The sequence below is a fragment of the Suricata suricatta genome, chromosome 7, assembly GCF_006229205.1.
Source record: "Suricata suricatta isolate VVHF042 chromosome 7, meerkat_22Aug2017_6uvM2_HiC, whole genome shotgun sequence".
Taxonomy (NCBI): Eukaryota; Metazoa; Chordata; class Mammalia; order Carnivora; family Herpestidae; genus Suricata; species Suricata suricatta.
In genome coordinates, this window is record NC_043706.1 from 113,888,472 (window position 1) to 113,908,179 (window position 19,708).

At 40.9% G+C, this 19,708-nt stretch overlaps 1 protein-coding gene across 2 annotated transcripts in view; it reads left to right on the top strand.

Moving 5' to 3' along the window:
- Window positions 1-12: 12 nt before the first annotated feature.
- ENPP1 (ectonucleotide pyrophosphatase/phosphodiesterase 1) overlaps window positions 13-19,708 on the top strand; it is a 76,793-nt gene continuing 57,097 nt past the window's right edge. Inside the window, exon 1 of one of the 2 annotated variants that reach the window (XM_029944796.1) lies at window positions 13-195. In XM_029944796.1, the coding sequence (XP_029800656.1) occupies window positions 112-195 (84 nt within the window). In that variant the 5' untranslated portion in view covers window positions 13-111. The remainder of the gene's footprint in view (window positions 196-19,708) is intronic. The other variant, XM_029944795.1, reaches the window with a different exon arrangement.

Below are 19,708 nucleotides of genomic sequence, written 5' to 3' on the forward strand. Positions count from 1 at the left end.
CGCGGGAGCAGCGGCGGCGAGGGCCCCGCGGGGAACGGTCAGGAGCCGAGCCGCGGCCGCGCAGGCCAGGCGCCCGGGGACCAGCAGGCGGCCGCGTCCTTGCTGGCCCCCATGGACGTGGGGGAGGAGCCGCTGGAGAAGGCGGCGCAAGCCCGCACGGCCAAGGACCCCAACACCTATAAGGTGCTCTCGCTGGTAGGTCCGCGGCCCGGCCCGGCGCCCGGGAGGGCGGGGAGGGCGGCGCCCGGCTCCTGCGCTCCGAGCGCCGTCAGCACCGGGGCCCGGAGGGAAGCCGCGTTTCTGCCGCTCCTCTTCGCCGGCACGCGCTCCGCACTGTGCCTTCTCTTTACCCCGGGGGAGTAGTTCACGTTCACGTGTGCCACTGATGCCTCTACGGGCCTGCTTAGGAAATCACAGTGTTCAAATTGTGATCTTTGGAAATACCATCTCGCCCCTCCGAGACAGTACGAAGTTCTTAGAAGGGAAAAATGTCCAGCCCCAAAGTTGTTGGTCTTAGGAAGGATCAACGGTTTTTGTTTTTGTTTTTTGGGTTTGTTTGTTTGTTTGTTTGTTTTTGGCTACTCTGCAGTATTGATGACTTTCTTTGCATTCACGGATTTCACTTGAAAAGATTTAACAGAGCTCTTTAAGTTTTATCAGGAACTTAACGAAATGCCCTTTCTTTTGGCTCTACTGAGGAATTTCCTTGCAGCTGTTTAGAAATTTCATCAATAGTCATGTTATGCGAATGAGAAGAAACGTTTAAGATTCTTTGTCCACTCTTTTAACCATAGGTTATACAGTTTTTGTTGCTAACAAAAGTAGGCATCATTCCTCTGCTACTTTGTTAGGACAGTTACAGGATCCAGAGTCACTTATTTGAAATGTGGAGAGGAGGGGTGGGCGTGGGGTGGGGGAGTGGTATTCCTTCTAGATCCATAGTTGGAAGTGCTGGATGGAGAGTCAGAGCCTGGGTTCCTGGCTTAGTAATTGCCAAGGCCGTGTATAACTCCCAAACCTCAATTTCTCATTTGTTACAATGAGCACATCGTCTCCATTGCCCATTGCATAGGATTGTTGTGAGGATCCAATGGGAACAATGTCTGTGGGGAAGTAAGAAAATTGCAAGAAGCCATACTTTTTATTGTATTATAGGAAAGTAGCATTATCACTTACTGTGCTTGAGCAGTGCTGTGTAGAAAATATCTTTCTGATATATGAAATCTACTTTCCTTTCATAAGCATTTCCATTTTCACTGTGTTTTAGGTATTGTGGAGAGGTTGTAATACTTTGAGGAACCAACATTGTTAAAGAGATGGTGTCATATGCCTAGTACTTAAAAATTAAGCCTAAGATTCAAAGAGTCACAAAACACATAATTTTTGTATCTCAGCATATGTTTTTGCATCACATATCACTGTTTGACCCTAGAACACATGACATTGATGAGAACTTAGTTTTGATCTATTAAGTCACCTGTCTTTCCTTTCTGTTAATGGGAGACTTCTGCTTTTAGAACATGATCACTTATGGGCACCTGGGTGGCTCAGTTGGTTAAGCTGCCGACTTCGGCTCAGGTCATGATCTCGCGGTTCATGGGTTCGAGCCCCTCACTGGGCTCTGTGCTGACAGCTCAGAGTGTGGAGCCTGCTTCAGATTCTGTGTTTCCCTCTTTCTGCCCCTCCCCTGCTCATGCTCTGTCTCTCTCTCTCTCTCTCTCTCTCAAAAAATTAAACATTTAAAAAGTTAAAAAAAATAGAACACGATTGCTTACATGATTTAATATCAGTATTTTCACATTTAGCACAGTACAATGTATCCAATAATTGTACATTGAATCTGTGTGTAACTCTAATATGAAATCGTTTCTAAATGCCTGTAGTCTTGAAAGGTTGCTAAATTGCCAATTGCTATGTTGAGTTTTTAAATCTTTCCTACTCGTTTACTTATATATCCACAATAGGGACCAGCAAAGTCCTATTTTTGAAACATGCATTTCAGTCTTTGACATGTGCAATCAGCTAAACAACATTCCATTGTGCTCTCATGATGCAACTCTAGCTATTGGATGTGGAAGTGTCATAAGTCTTCCAAAAGTAGTACAATCATGAATATTTCTTATCCCATTAGGCGGGGTTTTTTGCTGTAACACATACTGAATTGGCCGGGGATTCTTACCTCATGACTTTTGATGAAATTCTATGGGACATTAAATACACACCTAAACTCATTGCTGTATTTTTGAAATCTTAATTAGCAACTCAAGTCAATGGGAAATCTTTGACCCATTTTTCTTTCTCTTCCCTACTTCAGTACCCTTTTCCTCCCGCCCCCACCCCTCCTCCCTGACTTTCCCCGAATGATACACTTCTACAGGGAAAAGTCTCCAAAAGGATTTTGACAGTTGACATCAAAGAGTTCTGGAACATGTCTTCTAGAAAGGAACTGCACTTGTGGCATTCCTTTTTTCAAGTTAAAGATCAAAAAGTTGGAGAAATGGACTAATCTTCTGGCTTTGGGATTACCTGAGGGTTCTCAGTCATGCAGTTTTTTTCTAGCCGGCTAATCACAAGAGCTGCCTTCCAGAGAGATAATAAGTGGCAACTCTTGCATTTTTCTGAAAATATTTCAGCTAAGTATGTTAAATGACAGAGTAAAGAAGGGAAGATCCTGCCCTATCCTCACTTCTCTTTAAGTATGGTGTTTGATCCCATGGAAAGAATTGCAGGAACTGGCGCCTTCTGGCCCTGGGCCCTAGAAACGCACCTGCCTAGGCACTGAGCCAGATTGCGGAAAACTAACAGGGCATATACAATTAGTGTTCTCTATATGCTTCAGTAGATGTGTTAAATACTGAATGCCTTTCCTTGGTTCCCAATTAAATTTTAAACCGAAATTTTGACTTAAACTGAGGTTGGACTTGAAGATTTGAAAAAAAAAAATCCTTCTTGTTCCCGGTATAATTTTAAAGGGCAGAAAACTTTCTTGTAAAAAAAAAAAAAGTTTATTTATTGTAAGGGAGGAGAGACAGAGAGGGAGAGGGAGGGGGGAGAGGGAATCCCAAGCAGGCTCCACACTGTCCACACAGAGCCTGACGCGGAGCTCAGTCTCACAAACCATGAGGTTGTGACCTGAGCGGTAATCAAGAGTTGATGCTTAACTGACCAAGCCACCCAGGTGCCCAAGGGCAGAAAACTTTGAACCACAGTGCAGTACGTTTTCCCGGTCTCCAGTGCATTCTTCTCCAGAATCACTTTGTGTTTGTGACCTTGTGCAGTGCTTATGAGTCCATACCCCCTGTATATGTGTTCAGGGCTTTATGTATGGGTGGCAGTGATTGAAAGCTGCTTTCACCTTTCAGTGAAAGGTCTTCGTAAGTGGCTGTGGTTGCCCTCATTTGTCAGAAGTTTGGGTATGAAAATTATTAATTCAGTTAGCTTTTCTCCCCTTTTTACAACACAGGGTCTTATCTCTGAAATACAACATGGAGAACATTCAAGACAGTTCTCTCTCTGCTCTTCAGCAGACTTGGAATTGGCATTGTCCTTTGGTTTGTAAAATTTAACATCCATCCAGCCATTGTTTAGCATATTTCAAAACCACCAGAGCATCTTAGAGGTCAGAGAAGTCTCCTGTTTGCCTCTTGTGGTTTTTGTTTCACATGTTGTAATAAAATGCATCAAAGATTTCTAGGAGCCAAAGATGGTTGTGTTTACTATTGGACCTAAGATGATGCCTTACGCTCAACATCGGCTTTTGGTTGAATGAGTGAATGCACTGCATTTTTACTTGGGCAAAGAGACACTTTGCCTTGGAAAAGGGCAAGATGGGAACACTGACTATATGTCCACAGACCCACATGACCAGCTGAAGGTCAGGCATTTCAGGAATCTAAATATAGATGCACTAGTAGATGGACACTTGGGTATAATCAGGGATAAGATCAAAACTGGGCTATCATTCCATTAGGGCATTGGGAGATGGAAGAGGCGGTGAGCGAGCTATAACCAAGTTTCCAGACAAGGCCTCTGTGATCACTTGCATTCAGAATCAGGATCTCACTACTGGGCATTCTGTCAGGTACAAATGACCCCAGCGTGGCCATCAGGCATGTGTAAGTCAGGTCACCCTGCAGGTTCAAAGGGAAGTCTTTTTCACTTGTATCCAGGCCTCTTCTGTTTTGGTGACTTTGTTATCATACCCAAATTCAGTCGTTGTGGCTTTTGTGGGGTACGGTCTTCTCCAGAATTGCTTTCTATCACTTCCTTTCTTCTGCTCTGAGTCATATTCTGGTCTGTTTCTCTCATTCTCACCATTGATTCCTCATCTCTTTTCGCTCCATGGATACACAGCCATCCTCTCAACATTTTCTTTTCCCCCAATGTATTTCATTTGTGCAGTTAAGTCTGAACACTCAGTGGTGCTGTCTACCACCCCCATTACTTTCTAATCAGGATTCTGAAGACCATCCCTAGTGGCCGTGTTGAAAGACCTTATACATTCTATATAATAAAGAACTGAGGACCATTGACTCATTTATGATAGTTACAGAAATTTTTACCACTTTCTCATCTTCATCCAGCTCGCTTTTTTCTCAGATACTAATATAAAAGGTAAATGAAAATAGTTTTATATTCGGTTTGAGTTTGGTAAATTCCATTGCAAAATATCTGTATGACTTTTAACTCATAGCCAATGTATTTCATCTGTGTTAATGGGCTTTTTGGACAAGCTAGAAAACTTAATTCTGACTCATAGTTGGGGGAGTAGGGAGAGAGGCATTTCATATTTCAAACAACTTGGGAATAAATAAGCTTTTGGAATACAACTTGTAATTAGGATGTACCTTTGGTTAAAATAAACATACCTTTATCTACCATGAAATATCCTCAAAAAAGAAATAAAAAAGAAGCCTTTTAGCACATGAATTCAAGGCAGAAGGTAGATTACTCTTTTAAGCCTAGCAGGAACTGATTTTCCGAAAACTGACTCAAAATAGGAATCCTTTGATACCAAATAAAATCTAAGTTATGTATTTACCATGAAAAGAAAATATAATAATATATTTGAAAGGGCTTTCCTAAAAGTGACCAGAATGTTCAGTTAAATATGAACAAGAACACTCTATTTCTGAGTATTTTAGTTATCTGAGGTGTAATTGTAAGAATTAAGATAACATCTATAATAATCTTTTATTTTATCCCCTCTCACTTTTAGATTTTAGAATAAGATTTGATGGAAAAGTAGGTGGTAAAAGTTTATCATTCAGAAAGCACTTTGCAGTTTTATAAAGAAATTTCCCAGATAGTCAGCAACTCTGAAACAGTAAAGTATGGTGACAATTAATCCTACTTGACAGATTAGGAAACTGAGGCTCACAGGCAGGCAGTCAGGTTTCTCAAACAGCAGAGTGCTTAGGAAACGGCTGAAAACTGTTGAGGACAACAGACTGGTGGGCTCCGGTCCCAGAGAAGGATTGAAATTGTTATGTACTAAATGTCCGTGTCCTTCCTACATTCCTAAGGCGAAGTTGTAAGTCCTCAGTATAATGATATTTGGAAGTGGGCTCTTTGGGCGGTGGCTAGACTCAGACGAGGATGTGAAGGTAGGTTGTCAGGATGGGATTAGCAGCCCTACAGGAAGAGGAAGAGAGAAGAGATCTGAGCCGTCACCCTCCCCTCCTTCTCCATGCTTACCTGACACTGAGGAGAGGTCCTGTGAAGACGAGTGAAAGACAGAAGCCACAAAGAAGAGAGTCTTCACCAGGAAGCAATTTGCCCAGCACCCTGATCTTGGACTTGCCAGCCTTTAGAACTGTGAGAAATTTCTGTTAAGTTACACAGTCTATGACCTTTTGTTACGGCAGTTTGAGAGGCACTAAGATAGGAATGGACCCAAAGAATCTGCATAACTTAAACACGTACCTTAAGTTATTCAGGTGTAGTTTGTGCATTTATTCTGTTTCTAGAAAGAGTGGGTTAAATTTATAGGTGAGAAGTCATAGGCCATCTGTAAGTAGAAAACTATGCAGGGACTTGTAACTGCAGATTTTTATTCTGGATTAATGGCCATTAGCCATCTCCTTGCCTTTTTATCAGTGTGATATCAATAATCACATGTTATTCTGAGCTTCCAATGTATACAAATTTTGAGGAAAGTGATTTTCATCTTTTTAAGTAGAGTTTCCTTCTTTTTAAATTTTTATTTATTTTGTATTTGTTTTGAGAGAGAGAGAGAGCGAGAGCATGGGAGGGTGAAAGAGAGAGAGAGAGAGAGAGAGAGAGAATCCCAAGCAGGCTTTACACTGACAGTGTACAGCATGATATCGGACCGGAGCTCATGAACTGTGAGATCATGACCTGAGCCGAAATCGAGGGTCAGATGCTTAACCAACTGAGCCACCCAAGCGCCCTTGAGTTTCCTTTTTAATACATTTTTAAATGTACTAGAATAGAAAAATAGAGTCATGGTAGAAAGTCATTTCTAAGGGTGTGAATTTTCACAAGCAAGTCTAATTTGTGGATTGATCATCTTCTCACCCTATCTTAGGGTTTTACGTAGATTTAGGTGGCAAACATTCTATCAGAAGCATGGTTTGACATCCTTCAAGAATATTCATTCTATCTTGGATTTCAGGAAGTATTTTAGAGCAAGTAGCTTGTTTCTAAAGCTGATTTCTTTCCTTTGGAAAGCGTTTTGACATTGGTAGGCATCTGGGGCCTACGGTCTGTCATGGAGAGAAATGGAAAGGAACTCAAGTAGCTTTTTATGATGCTGTTGTGCTGCACAATAAAATACAACTGTCATTATGAAATGTTTCCCAATAGAATCTCCCATTGCTCCAGAGTACCTTTGTTTTGAATAAATATGTTTATAAGCAAAAGACAACACAAGTAGGACAAAGTTTCAAAAGCCCACATATTTCAGACAGCAGCCCTCAGCCTGCGGTGAGTGGCTCCCATGGATTCCAAATGATTGTAGCAACAATAGTAAGATGTCATCTGCTCTTTTCTCTGTGCTAACCTTGACATTGATGGCATGAAAGCAAGGGCAGGTACCACTGCTCTCGCCTTAACAGGAATCCAGGCAGTGAGTGGCACCAGCAGTAGGAGTAGTCATGTACTTGCAATTAACACACAAGGAAGTCAGTTTCACTGAAAAGAAAGTACTGGATGAGGTGGTAAAAATGTCCTTGATGAGCAGATTTTATTAAATCTCAACCTTAAATTACCTACATCCTTCACAGGTGGGAAATTAGAACTACGCATGGCTGTGTCCTGATGTGCTATTGTTTTCGGAGGTAAAACTCTGATTGAGAAGGGAGCTGGACTGGCTGCTTTTTTTCATGGAACACCAGTTTTCATTTCTCTTTGAAAGAACAACTGACACGTGCTGGTTATTTAGATTCAGTATTTGGCCCACATTTTCTCAGGATAATGTCCGCTTACCACTTACAGGAAAACAAATTAAGGTACCTGCCGCCTGTAGTAAAATACAGTCTTTTCAGTAAAAATCAGAATTTTGGAGAACTTGTACCTGTTATTGGATGATTGATAGCTTCCCAAACTTGTAAAGACTTTTCTGAAGAAATTGATGGAGATAGTAAGAAGTTTCACTTTTTTTCCCATAACGTATAATGACGTGTCAACGTTTGAAAGAACTACATAACTCAGTGAACCAATATTTTGCAAGGAATCATTGGATGATTTACAAAACTATGAATGGGTATACGTTTTATTCAAAGGGCAAGATATACCAAGGGATTTTCATGTAATAAACAATGAAATGTTTATTAATATTGTTTCAAGGTTCCTGTTATACTTTGCCTTTAAGAAATTACCACTTGAATTTGGGTGGGGCACCTGGGTAGCTCAGTCAGGTTAAGTGTCCAGCTTCCACTCAGGTCATTGTATCACGGTGCAGTTTAAGTTCGAGCCCCCTGTGGGGCTTTGTGCTGACAGCTCAGTGCCTGCTTCAGATTCTGTCTCCTCTCTCTCTGCCCCTCCCCCACTCATACTCTGTCTCTCAAAAATGAATAAAAAAGTAAAAAAATGAATGTTCTCAGTTGTCTGAAAAGGCGTCTAGGGTCTTTTGTAAGTGTTAAGAGTCTATAAAGGGATTCTGAGAGCAAAAGTTTTAAGAATATCTGCTTTAAGGAAAGGTGTACACAGTTCTATTTTAAGAAAGGAGATTAAGACATATAAAAATAATCAGCCAGTTATGACTGTTGTATCTTTACAATATGGTAAATCTGACTTTCTATATTTCAAAATACTTCTACATCTACTTTATCTTTTGTGGTTTAAACCACAGCTCTGCCATTACCTCCATTTAAAGATGAAAAAATCAAGGCTCACGGAAATTTGGAAGAGTTTTTAAGAATTTCTATTATTTTAATCTTAATTCTTGTAGCTTATTGATAAATGGTTTTGAAGCCTGACAGATTTGGGTTTAAATCTTGGCTCTGTTACTAGCTGCTTGAATGTAGGAAAATAACTTAAGTTTCCTGAATATCAGCTTGTACAACAGTAAGATGGAGATGATCAAATCATTGTGGATGTTGTTAGGAGAATTAAGTTAGACAACATATACTAAGTGTGACACAAAATGTGCCCTATGTGGTCATTTTTCTTGTGATTATTGATAAGCTTTAGTGTGACTGAATTTTTTGTTTTTCTTTACTCAGAAGACATTCACATCCTTGCTACTCGAAGAGTGGTCTGTGGACCTCAGCCTCACCTCCTTGACACCTGTACAAAATGCAGAATCTTGGGCCCCGTCCCCAGACCTTCTAAACCAGGATCTGCGTTTTTGCAGATCACCAGGGGATTGGTCTGCCTGTTCAAGTTTAAGGAGCAGCACTCCTAAGGACCTTGAAGTGGTGGAGAAAGCACACCAGCCTTCCATTGTTCCTCCACAGACTTCAAACATGATGCTATGATTTAAAAAAAAAAAATTACTAAATGTCCCTTAATGACCTTAACTGTGTTGGCTTTGGGTCAAAATGGTGCTACTGCTGATTGCATTTGGCTCCTTTCCTTGGACCTGAGAGGTGCCTTGATTAAAGTAGCCCCTTCATTGCTTTTGTTGTGGGTCCAGGACATGACATACACCGTCCCTTTCCTCCATTGCATGTGCAATTTCTGTCTCTCACGAGCTGACCTGTGCTCTCATTTGTTTCTTGTACTTTAACTGCCTTTTCCTTACTCTGCCCTGGCTTGTCCTTTAATTGCTCTTTATTGCTCTCAGCAGTGCCAGTCCTCCACCTGTGCTGTGATCTGACAGCATTTGGAAGTTCCTTCCAATTCAAACATCCATCTGAATATCACGCAGGTTTCACTTTTAGATCACACCCTCAGAGAACTCATCAGTTCGGACTTTCCACTGCCAGTACCTTCCCGACAATCAACAATATACTTGACACAGGAGCAAGACAAAGAAATCTTAGACCAGGGCATTTTCAGGTGGCATTGAATCAGATCAAGTGTCCTTGGCGTGGAGTTTATTCTGCAATACTTCGTCATCCAAACACATAGGCTTCCTATAGCGTGCCATCCAGCATCATTTAGATTAGAATCTCCTGGAAACTAGGAAACGGGTGAATGGAGTATATTCAGGTGGGAAGGGTGTGGGGTAGGAGCATTATGAATAGACTATGTAGTTCTTGTCTCTTTGAATTAACCAAAGAAGTACAAAACAATTCGACTTGTACATTAAAATACCTTACCGATCAGCTCAAAAGAAGTAAATATGAGGAATGTTGGCATATAAAAGTATTTATACATTTGCCATCTCTTGGAAAGTTTTTTTTTGTAAAAATGATGTTTATTTATTTATTTTGAGAGTGAGAAGGAGTGAGGGAGTGACGGAGAAAGAGGGTGACAGAGAATCCCAAGTAGGCTCCACACTGTCAGCACAGAGCTGGATGTGGGGCTTGAACTCAGAAGCCATGAGATAGATCATGACCTGAGCTGAAATCAAGAGTTGGATGCTTAACCAACTGAGTCCTTCAGGCACCCATGCCTGGAAACTTTTAAAGAAAAAGAGAACACTGATTTTTCTGGAATGATTCAAGCAAGTTCTAAGAGACAGAGTCTGAAACTTAGAGGAAGTTCCTTCCACTTCTAGGAAGTAGTTACTGTGTGACCTTTGAGCATTTGCCCTGCTTCTCTGACTTTCAGTTTCTTGGACCATAACTACAAGGGGTTTGGAGTAGGTGGCTTTCCTCTAGGTCTAAAGTCTTTGTATAGAGAGCTTATAGTTTTCCCCTTGTTATAAAAATACTATATATTATAGGATGTAAAGTACAGAAAATGTGAAAAGGTATAAGAAAATAAAGATCGCAGTCTTATCTGCTTTTAATAATTTTTTTTTAACCTTAGGACTTTTCCATGTGTACGTGTCAGTTCCTTTTTTAACACAAATGAGATCACACTTCAGATACTGCTCCATTTCTTTCTTTCATTTATATTTTATTATGTGGGTTTTGTCAAAGTGCTAGACAGCTTTTTAACCATTCGAGAATAGGATTTCCAGAGTTTTATTTTACTAGTTCATAGGGTAAACTTTGAAAGCGTCTCTACTCATACCTCAGACTTAGTCCCCAGTAATAAAAAAAAAAATTATTTTTTAGAACACATTTTTTTGTCATTCATTCCTCAGCTTTACCTCCACTGCTAGGCTTCTTTCTTATGGCTTGGTTGTTAGTTTTCCTAACCATAATACATGAGGGGAAATGTGTACCCCTAAACTCAAATCTTCTTTTTGCCTATTTCTTATAGCTTGAGTCCCAGTGTTACCACTTGGGGACTGGGCATGTCAGCTCCGTCCATTCATTCAGTCCTGGAGGTCTGTGACATATGCAGGTGGCCATGGATGAGACCATATTTGTCTAGCACTGGAAGTCAGACCCTTGTGTGTGGCGTGAGCTCTGGAGGTTTTGGGGAATTCGTACATGCCTTTATGGAGTTGACTCTTCGTCAGACTCGATGTGCAACACTTTGTCTTCTTTGGCACAGCCGTACGATGTAAGAGGGAGCGCACCTGCTGGCTGGGTCTGGTCTGGGACCCACACGTTCAGGGGGCTCTGTGTCCCTTCTGTAAGATAGGACATGCGTACGTTATACGCTTAATTTGGATTTAGATGTTCAAATCCTCAGATCATTCTTAACTTCTGACCTTGTGGTACTGTGCCAGCTGAAAGAGGCAGATGGAGTCTCAAGATGTCTGTCCCCCAGTGTCCCAGCTCTGCAGAAACATATCTTCCCTTATCGTCAGCTCAGACTTGGACTGTTTTCCAAATACCCTCTGTATTACTTATTCATGTTTTCTACCCCGGGAGTGATTTTTTTTTAGCCTCCCTGTTTCTTACCTGACACCAGACCCTCCCTGGGACCTGACTCAGTTTCTCCTCTCACAGGAGACATCCTATAGCCACTCTTTGGCTCCATCCCCCACTGTCCCTGAAGGTCTCAGTTGCTACTCAATCATACAGAGGTCATAGAGCTTAGTGGTTAAGGGCCAGAGTGCTGGAATTGAAACCTGTCTTTGCGGGTAACTGCTGTGTGCCCTTGGGCAAGTCCTTTAACTTCTCTGTGCCCTAGTGTCCTCATCTATGAAATGGGGATAATAACAGTAGCTAGCTAGCTACCTCAGAGGTTTGTTTTAAGGGTTAAATGAATTAATATATGTAAACTAATTAGAAAATTACCTGAGAGAGTGTAGATGCTAGATTCGGGTTTATTGTTATTGCTAGAGTTGGTAACTTACTATACAAATATTTAGAGTTCCTACTGTGTGAGAATCCTGTGTAAGAAGCCGGGGGGCTCAATAGAGCCTGGGGGAAGGGGAAGACTTCCTCCCTTTCTCATATTCCACTTCCACAGGACCAGAAACTTATCAAAGAATCCCACTAGATTGCCTCAAGTTGCTGAGGTGATAGGTGCTGTCTAGAAGCTATGCCTAGGACCCTGAGGGAGAGTGCTGAGGGGGAGGTGACTTAGTCACCGAGGAAGCTGTCCTGGGGGGAGTAACCGGTGAACAGCAGAGGATTCAGAGGCAAGCAGCCCCAAGGACACAGGCCCTACGATAGCGATATCGGGGAGTAGGGTCCATCCCGAATTGGGAGGGACCAGGGTGGCTGGTGCACAGACGTGTGTGATGGGTGACAAGGCGGGAAACGGGTCTGAGGACCAGGCCCAGTGAGAGCCTTGCAGACTATTCTACGGATTTTGACTTTTGTTTTAAGAGCTATTGGAAATCACTGAAGTGTTTTTCTGTTTGTTCTTGTTTCTGTTTTCATTCTTAGTGATAAAATCTGATTTACATTTTGGAGAGACCATTTTAGTTTTAATGGTAAGAGCAAATTAAAGAGCATGGCAGGTGAAGAAAGTTCGCTTTTACTTTTTTTTTTTTACTCGGCCATTTCATAACTGCTTTCTCTTCTTTCCTGCTAGCTTGTAAGTTCCGCATGTAGCTGTTTAAATTAAAATGTACATCAACCAAAGTTCCACGCAATAAAAGGGAATTCAGTTCCTCAGTCACACCAGCCACTGTTCAAGGGCTCAGCCGTGAGGCTACCAAATGGGGCAATGTAGGCAAGTGCCATATTAGCATCTTAAAAACTTCCGTTGCTAGGACTTGAAGGTTGTAATATTATAGGGGTTTTTTGGGGGTTTTTTTTGGTTTTTCTTTTACTTTTATAGTTCTCCCAGCTAGTAATAATGAAAATGTACATGGAACAAATGTTCTTTGTTCAAGAACAAAAGAAATTGCTGAAAAGGGTTAATTTTGTGACTGTTCGTACAAATGTAATCTTAAGATTTTTTTTTTATCCAAATCAATGAGTGTAATGAAGGTGATTTAAGACCAAATATACACATTAAAAGGTGACACATTTCTAAAATTATGTTCCCTCCTAAATTATGAACCCTTGGACTCCCTTATAATTTTTGAGTTCTGTCTTTAAGTTTCCACTGTAATTGTGACCAAGTAACCACTGTGTCTCGGCTTAAAGCAAGTGATTGTTTGTTACCTCCCTGTTACCCCATTTTCTGTCCTTGGGAAGAAATACCAGGAATCCCCTGGGCAGTCTCTTATTTTATTATTTTCCTCCGAGCCCATCTTTCAGGAATAAATGTAAGGTACTCTTCTGATCATTATGTTCCAAAAATTATTTTGGAAAAAAAAAAAAACAGGAACAAATCACATAATAACTGAGCACAATGTCTTTTCTCCACCTTTTGTGTTTTATCTCTGATCTACCATCTGTGAAGGGAAGATACCTGCCCAGGCAAGAAAAACAATATACGTTGGATAAAATCCATAGTTCCTTACCTTTTAGTCCATCTGTTTTGTCTGCAGCCTGAGGGTAGGAAGAGCTGTCCTGTGCCATAAATGAACTGCTTTTCATCCCTTTTCTAGTTCATGAGCTTAACAGACTTAAAACGTTTTTGTTCTAAAATCATTTACTAGTACTTTTATTTAATGACACCTATGTTTCTTGATCATAGCTTCAAAAGAACCAAAACAGCGGTTTGAAAACAGCAGGATTATTTTGGCAGTGATTTTTTTTCTTGAAATTCAACTGAAGCAAGATCTAATTAAAATAAATAAATATATATATACATATGTATATGTATATATATGTGTCTAGGAGATTGAGAATGAAAAACAAATGGACCCTCAAAATGGAAAGTTCTTTGCCTATATTCCCTTTAGTTTAGATTAGGCCTTTAGTTAGGCCTTGGTGTGTGTGTGTGTGTGTTTGTGTGTGTGTGTGTGTGTGTATACGCGTGCGTGCGAGAGATCACTTGCACTTGCTCTATTCAACAGGGTCCAATCAGAAAAAGGTCATACTTGGTAATTTAACCAAGAGACTTTAATATAAGAAACAGGTTGCAGAGGTGTTGGGAGGACTGAAGACTGAAAGGCAGAGGGTACAGAGTGGCAATGAGGCAGCCCCATGAATGGAGCGAAAAGGAGCTGTCACCCCTGGAGGGAGGAGGGGCAGAGGGAGAAGGTGGTGCAGCCAGATCCTGGAGGATTCACAGCTCACGCTAGTTGGGTGCATTTGTCGCAGCTAATGCACCGGTACTGATGCAGCCCTAGTGGCTAGAGTCCTTGCTCTGTTCTCATTTCCTTAGTTGTTCCCCCGATGTCCAGTTCCGTGGGCTGTTCCCGTCTCCCATCCAGGAATACCACACTGCATTTTGTTGTCTCATCTCTGTTGCTTCGTCCTGGCTGTGTTTCTCAGACTCTCCTTGTTTTCATGACCTTGACAATTTTGAGGAGTACTAGTCATGTATTTTGTGGAATGACCTGCAATTGCGGTTTGCCCGACGGCTTCTCACCAGTGGAGTGGGAACATTCACTTTGGCGGGGAGGGGCAGACTGCTGAGGTAGTGCTTTTCAGCATCCTTCACTGTAGAGATACTCTTTTTTTTTTGTACTTTTCCATCCCATACTCTGTGGAAGTCCGGCCCACACTTACAGAATAGAGTGCATTCTACTTTGAAAGTGGTTCATCTACATAAATCATTTGGAATTCTTCTGTAGTGGAGATTCGTCTGGTCTTTTTTAAAAAATTTTTTTAGTATTTTTTATTTATTTTTGAGAGACAGAGAGAGACAGCACGAGCAGGGGAGGGTCAGAGAGAGAGGAAGGTACAGAATCTGAAGCAGGCTCCAGGCTCTGAGCTAACTGTTAGCACAGAGCCTCACATGGGGCTTGAACCCATGAACCATGAGATCATGACCTGAGCCAAAGCCGGACACTCAACTGACTGAGCCTCCCAGGCACCACTGTCTGTTCTTACTTATATAGTCATTTGTTTATGTCAGTTTGAACTCATTGATATTTGTTTTATACTTTGGACTATAATCCAAAAATATGTGATTTGTATTTTTGCTCAAATTGTTCCAGCTTTGGCCATTGGGAGTTAGGGCCTGTGTCCCTTTGGCACACCCCCATCACTCTGTGTGTGTGTGTGTGTGTGTGTGTGTGTGTGTGTGTGTGTGTTTGTGTGTAACACTTCTTTACTTTCTGCTACTACAAGAGGATTCAGACTTTCAGGCTCATCTTATCCTGGTTTTTCCTCCTAAACATTTACTAATATTCTATATACTAGAAACTAGTGAGTATAACCCAGTCTACTTTTCCACTTGAAAATTATAAGTAGACTTACATAAATGTTTGTTCCTAAACTCTCTGTGCCTCTAGCAAAGGGAGCATGTACACATCACGTCGCTCACATCACTGTGTGTGGAGTGTTTTTCAGGCATTTTCCTTCCTCCAGGGAAGTGCTGAGGAGCAGATCATGACCCTGAGTGAAGCTGGCTATTTGTTCAGAGTCAACTCTTCTATTCCTTCATTGATCATTTTACCTTGGGAACGATTTAGGCACAAAATGTGGGAGAAGAAGGACGCATATTCTCTCCTGTGGTCAGAGAGGCATACTGGTTGGCACTGGCAACTTGATGAATTCATGTCTGTTTCAGTATCTGGTCATCAGCTGTGCAGATTCAAAGCCCTGTCATGGTATTTGATGAATCAGGAATTTAGAAAAAGCGTGGCCGGGCAGATGTGGCTCAGGGTCTGTCCTGTGGTTGTAGTCAGATGGTGGCTGGAGTTGCAGCAGCATGGAGTGGGGCCTCTAGATGCTGGCCAGGTATCCTGCTCCATGTAGGGACCTCTGCCTGTGGTCTATATGTGTGCATAGCATAGTTTGGACTTGGAGCGTGAGCGCCTACATGGGAGCTACAGGCTTTATAGAGGAAGCACTCCAGTGACGAATTTACATAACTTCAAAATAATTGATTGGTGTTTTCTATTGTTTGGGTCTACCATAATGTATTATGTTCATTCACTTGTTTACTAACAGAAATATTAGATTCTTTGCATATTTTTTGCTATTATAAATAATACTGCAATAAAGAAATCTCTATGCATATCCGTATGTGCTTATGTGAAAATTTCTAGCAGATGAATTATTAAGTTTGGAATGGCAGGGGCGGTGAGTCTATACATTTTGAGTTTAGGTAGATTAAGTGACCTTTTGGAAAGGAACGTTTCTATGTAGATAGTGGGAAAGTGCCTGTCTCTTCTTACGTCCTTGCCAATACTTGTAATTACTAATCTTTTTAATGATTCTCAATTTCATTGACCAAAAAAGGGACTCTGATTTTTAGTTCTTTTTATTTTTAATGAAGGTGAATGTTGTATTTTTATTAGTTGATTTTCTTTTTGCATAGACTATTATTTTTGGTATTTGAAAATGGCGGATTATCTTTTCCTACTTGGTTTTTATGTACTCATTACTATCATGGATATTTACCTTCTGTCGTATGTTGAAAATGTTTTATCCTAGTTCCCCCACTCTAGTTTTCCTTGTGGCTGATGTTCTTTTTCTTTGGGATTATGTACATTTCTTATTTTTATGGATCAACTACACTTACAGTGAGGTTGAGTAAATCTTATAGCCTTTTTGGGTCTTGTACCATCATTGTGATGGTGTTCACCACCCGAAAATTATGCCCATAGTTTTCTTCTAGCGGTTTCATGTTAAACCTTTAAATATTGACTCCATTGGTCATTTTATTTTGTTGTAAGACAAGAGATAGAAACTCAGTTTACTAAACATACCCTAAAGATCTTCTCTCAATTGTTTTTCTTAAGAGACCAAAGTAAGTCAGATTACATAAAGAAAAGCCACAAAAATGTAGTTTGCTAACTGAAGATAAGCAATGGTTAAAGAAGTCATCACTAATCCTGTCATCACTGGTGGGCTGATGCTTGTGCGGGTGTAAGCAAAAGCCCTAGTAGCAGGAGGCTCTATGTGGGGAGCTACCCTCCAGCCTTTTGAAGAGTGACCCCTGCTTTCTGTTTAGGTGTTTTCTGTTCCTGACTCTGTTCCTTGTTCATCAGGTGCTTACGTTCAAGATTCAGAGAGGGCGTAGAGGTCCTGGAATGAAGGCTGCCACCTGAGCTAAATCTCTATTGAAACCATCACTTTAGAATACTGAAACAGCCACCAAATGCATGACATGATTGTTTTACCCTTGACCTTTAACTTGAGAGAGAAATGGTCTGTGAGAGCAATTGGTGAGATCTTAGAGAAGTGATATGCTGGATATTCTTCTGCTGGAGTCCAGCTTCAGTAGGTCCAGGGGTCCTTGAAAGGATGGACAGTGTAGGCAAAAGAGAGGGATGAAAGAGCCACAAGTTTCTTTCTTGATCACCAGGAAAGCATCTCTGCTCTGTCTGCTTTGGTGTCTTTTTTTATTGGTCAAGCGATTACATGAGATCAGAAAATAGAAATTGTTTGCAGTGACTAATTCTTAGTGATAAGATGCTTTAATCATTGAAAGTGTACAGAAACAAGTTTTACAGCAATATTTTTTAGAACCATCCCATTCACTCTTGGCTCCAGTCTCCCAGATTAAGAAAATAACAAACCTATTTTATTTTGTATGGGTTGGTTTTTTGCCAATAATTATGACTTTGTTTTTAATTAACAAGCTACAACCAAATCATGTAACACACTTACAGTGAGGTTGAGTAAATCTTATAGCCAAGAATATAACAGGATGTTTTTAGTAAAAAACGGGATTAACATACATATTATTTAAGTTAGTAATGCTAAGATTAAAACATAGGTTAAGTTGTGTATAAATAGGCTAGGAATTCTTTTGATTGGCTTATAAACTACAAGAGAGAAAATGTTTATTAAGAAGTTGCTTGATGGGGCGCCTGGGTGGCTCAGTCAGTTGAGTGTCCGACTTCGGCTCAGGTCACGATCTCACAGTTCATGGGTTTGAGCCCCACATCGGGCTCTGTGCTGACAGTTCAGAGGCTGGAGCCTGCTTCTGATTCTGTGTCTCCCTCTCTCTCTGCCCCTCTGCTACTCATGATCTGTCCCTCTTTGTCTCTCAAAAATAAATAAATGTTAAAAAAAAAAGTTGCTTGAGAAGGCCCTTTTTTGATGTAAGCACAATGGGGGCCCTATGTGTGTTGGCCTTGGACCTGGATTTCCCACATTCTTATCCATTCTCATAACTGAAGTCTGTACAAGGGAGAATATTTGTAGAATGTAGACCTTGGGAGGGGATCATGTTCTGACCTTGTCTTCTACTTCTAATCTCAGATTTAGGCTCCAATTCTCTTCAGACTAGACTCACATGGACTGTGTTTTTGACCTTGTATTTATTTCTTATCTCCAAATCAGGCTCCGTTTCTCCGGGCCAGACTCAATTGCAATTTTTGTGTTTTTAACCCCTTCAAGTCTATGTTTTGGGTCTGTAAGGCTCATTAGAAGAGCCTTTTGTCAAATATTTATAGTGTTTTGATCTAAAACCTCTTATGCTGGGACAGGAAAATGTTTTTCTTATGGGGTAACTGTGTGGGGAATATCAGTCTTATTTGGAACACTGTAAGGTCTAATCAATGACAACAGGCTTATTTTCAACATGAACAGTAGTAGTAGAGGAGATACCAGTTTTGCCTCTCATGGCAGGAGCTGTGCAAACGTCTGCCATTCCCTCATTTTGACTGTGTCATCCAGCAAGGCCGATGTGGCTCCCGTCATTCATCCCTTAAAAGTGCTTGGTACTTTTTGAAGCAAAATAAGTGAACAAATTTTTCTTTTATTATATCTATGTGAGATGATGGATGGATGTTAGCCAAACTTACTGTGGTGATCATTTCACAATGTATGCCGATCAGACCATCATGCTGTGTGTCTTAAACTTATACAGTGATGTATGTCAATTATTTCTCAATTAAGCTGGAAAAAATTTAAACAAACATAACAGGAAAGAAAGGAGAACTGATAATTCAGCTCTCTGGAGGCCTTGCAGCATCCCCCGAAAAATTTTGACTCTAAAGGATATTGCTCAGGTGAGCTTCTGACCTCCCTTCCACTTTGCCTATAGAAGTAAGGCTCTGGGGATGGTGTTTCCAGTTCATTTTATGACAACAGGCCTAATGGTTATTCCACTGGCCTGTGTTCAGTCAAGAATTTTTTTTCAATTTTTGTTTAAATTTCAGTTAGTTAGCATACAGTTTAGTATTAGTTTCAGGAGTAGAATTTAGTGATTTATCACTTAACTGTAACACCCAGTGCTCATCACAACAAGTGCCCTCCTTAATCCCCATCACCCATTTAACCCATTCCCCCACCTTCTTTTCAGCAACCCATAGTTTGTTCTCTACTATGAAGAACCTGTTTTATGGATCGCCTTTTTCTTCTCCCTATGTTTATCTGTTTGGTTTCTTAAGTTCCACATATGGTCAAATATCATATATTTTCCTTTCTCTGACTGACTTATTTTGCTTAGCACAGTACTCTATAGCTCCATCCAAGTTGTTGCAAATGGCAAGATTTCATCCCTTTTTTTCCTTTTACTGTTTTTATTTATTTTAGAGAGAGAGAGAGAGACAGCATGAACAGGGGAGGGTCAGAAAGAGAGGGAGACACAGAATCTGAAGATAGGCTCTAGGCTCTGAGCTAGCTGTCAGCACAGAGCCTGATGTAGGGCTCGAACCCATGAACCATGAGATCAAGACCTGAGCTGAAGTTGGACACTTAATCGACTGAGCCACCCAGGCGCCCCTCATCCTTTTCTTATGGTTGAGTAATATTCTATTGTGTACCTATACTACAACTTCTTTATGTATTCATCAGTTTATGGACATATGAGCTCTTCCCAT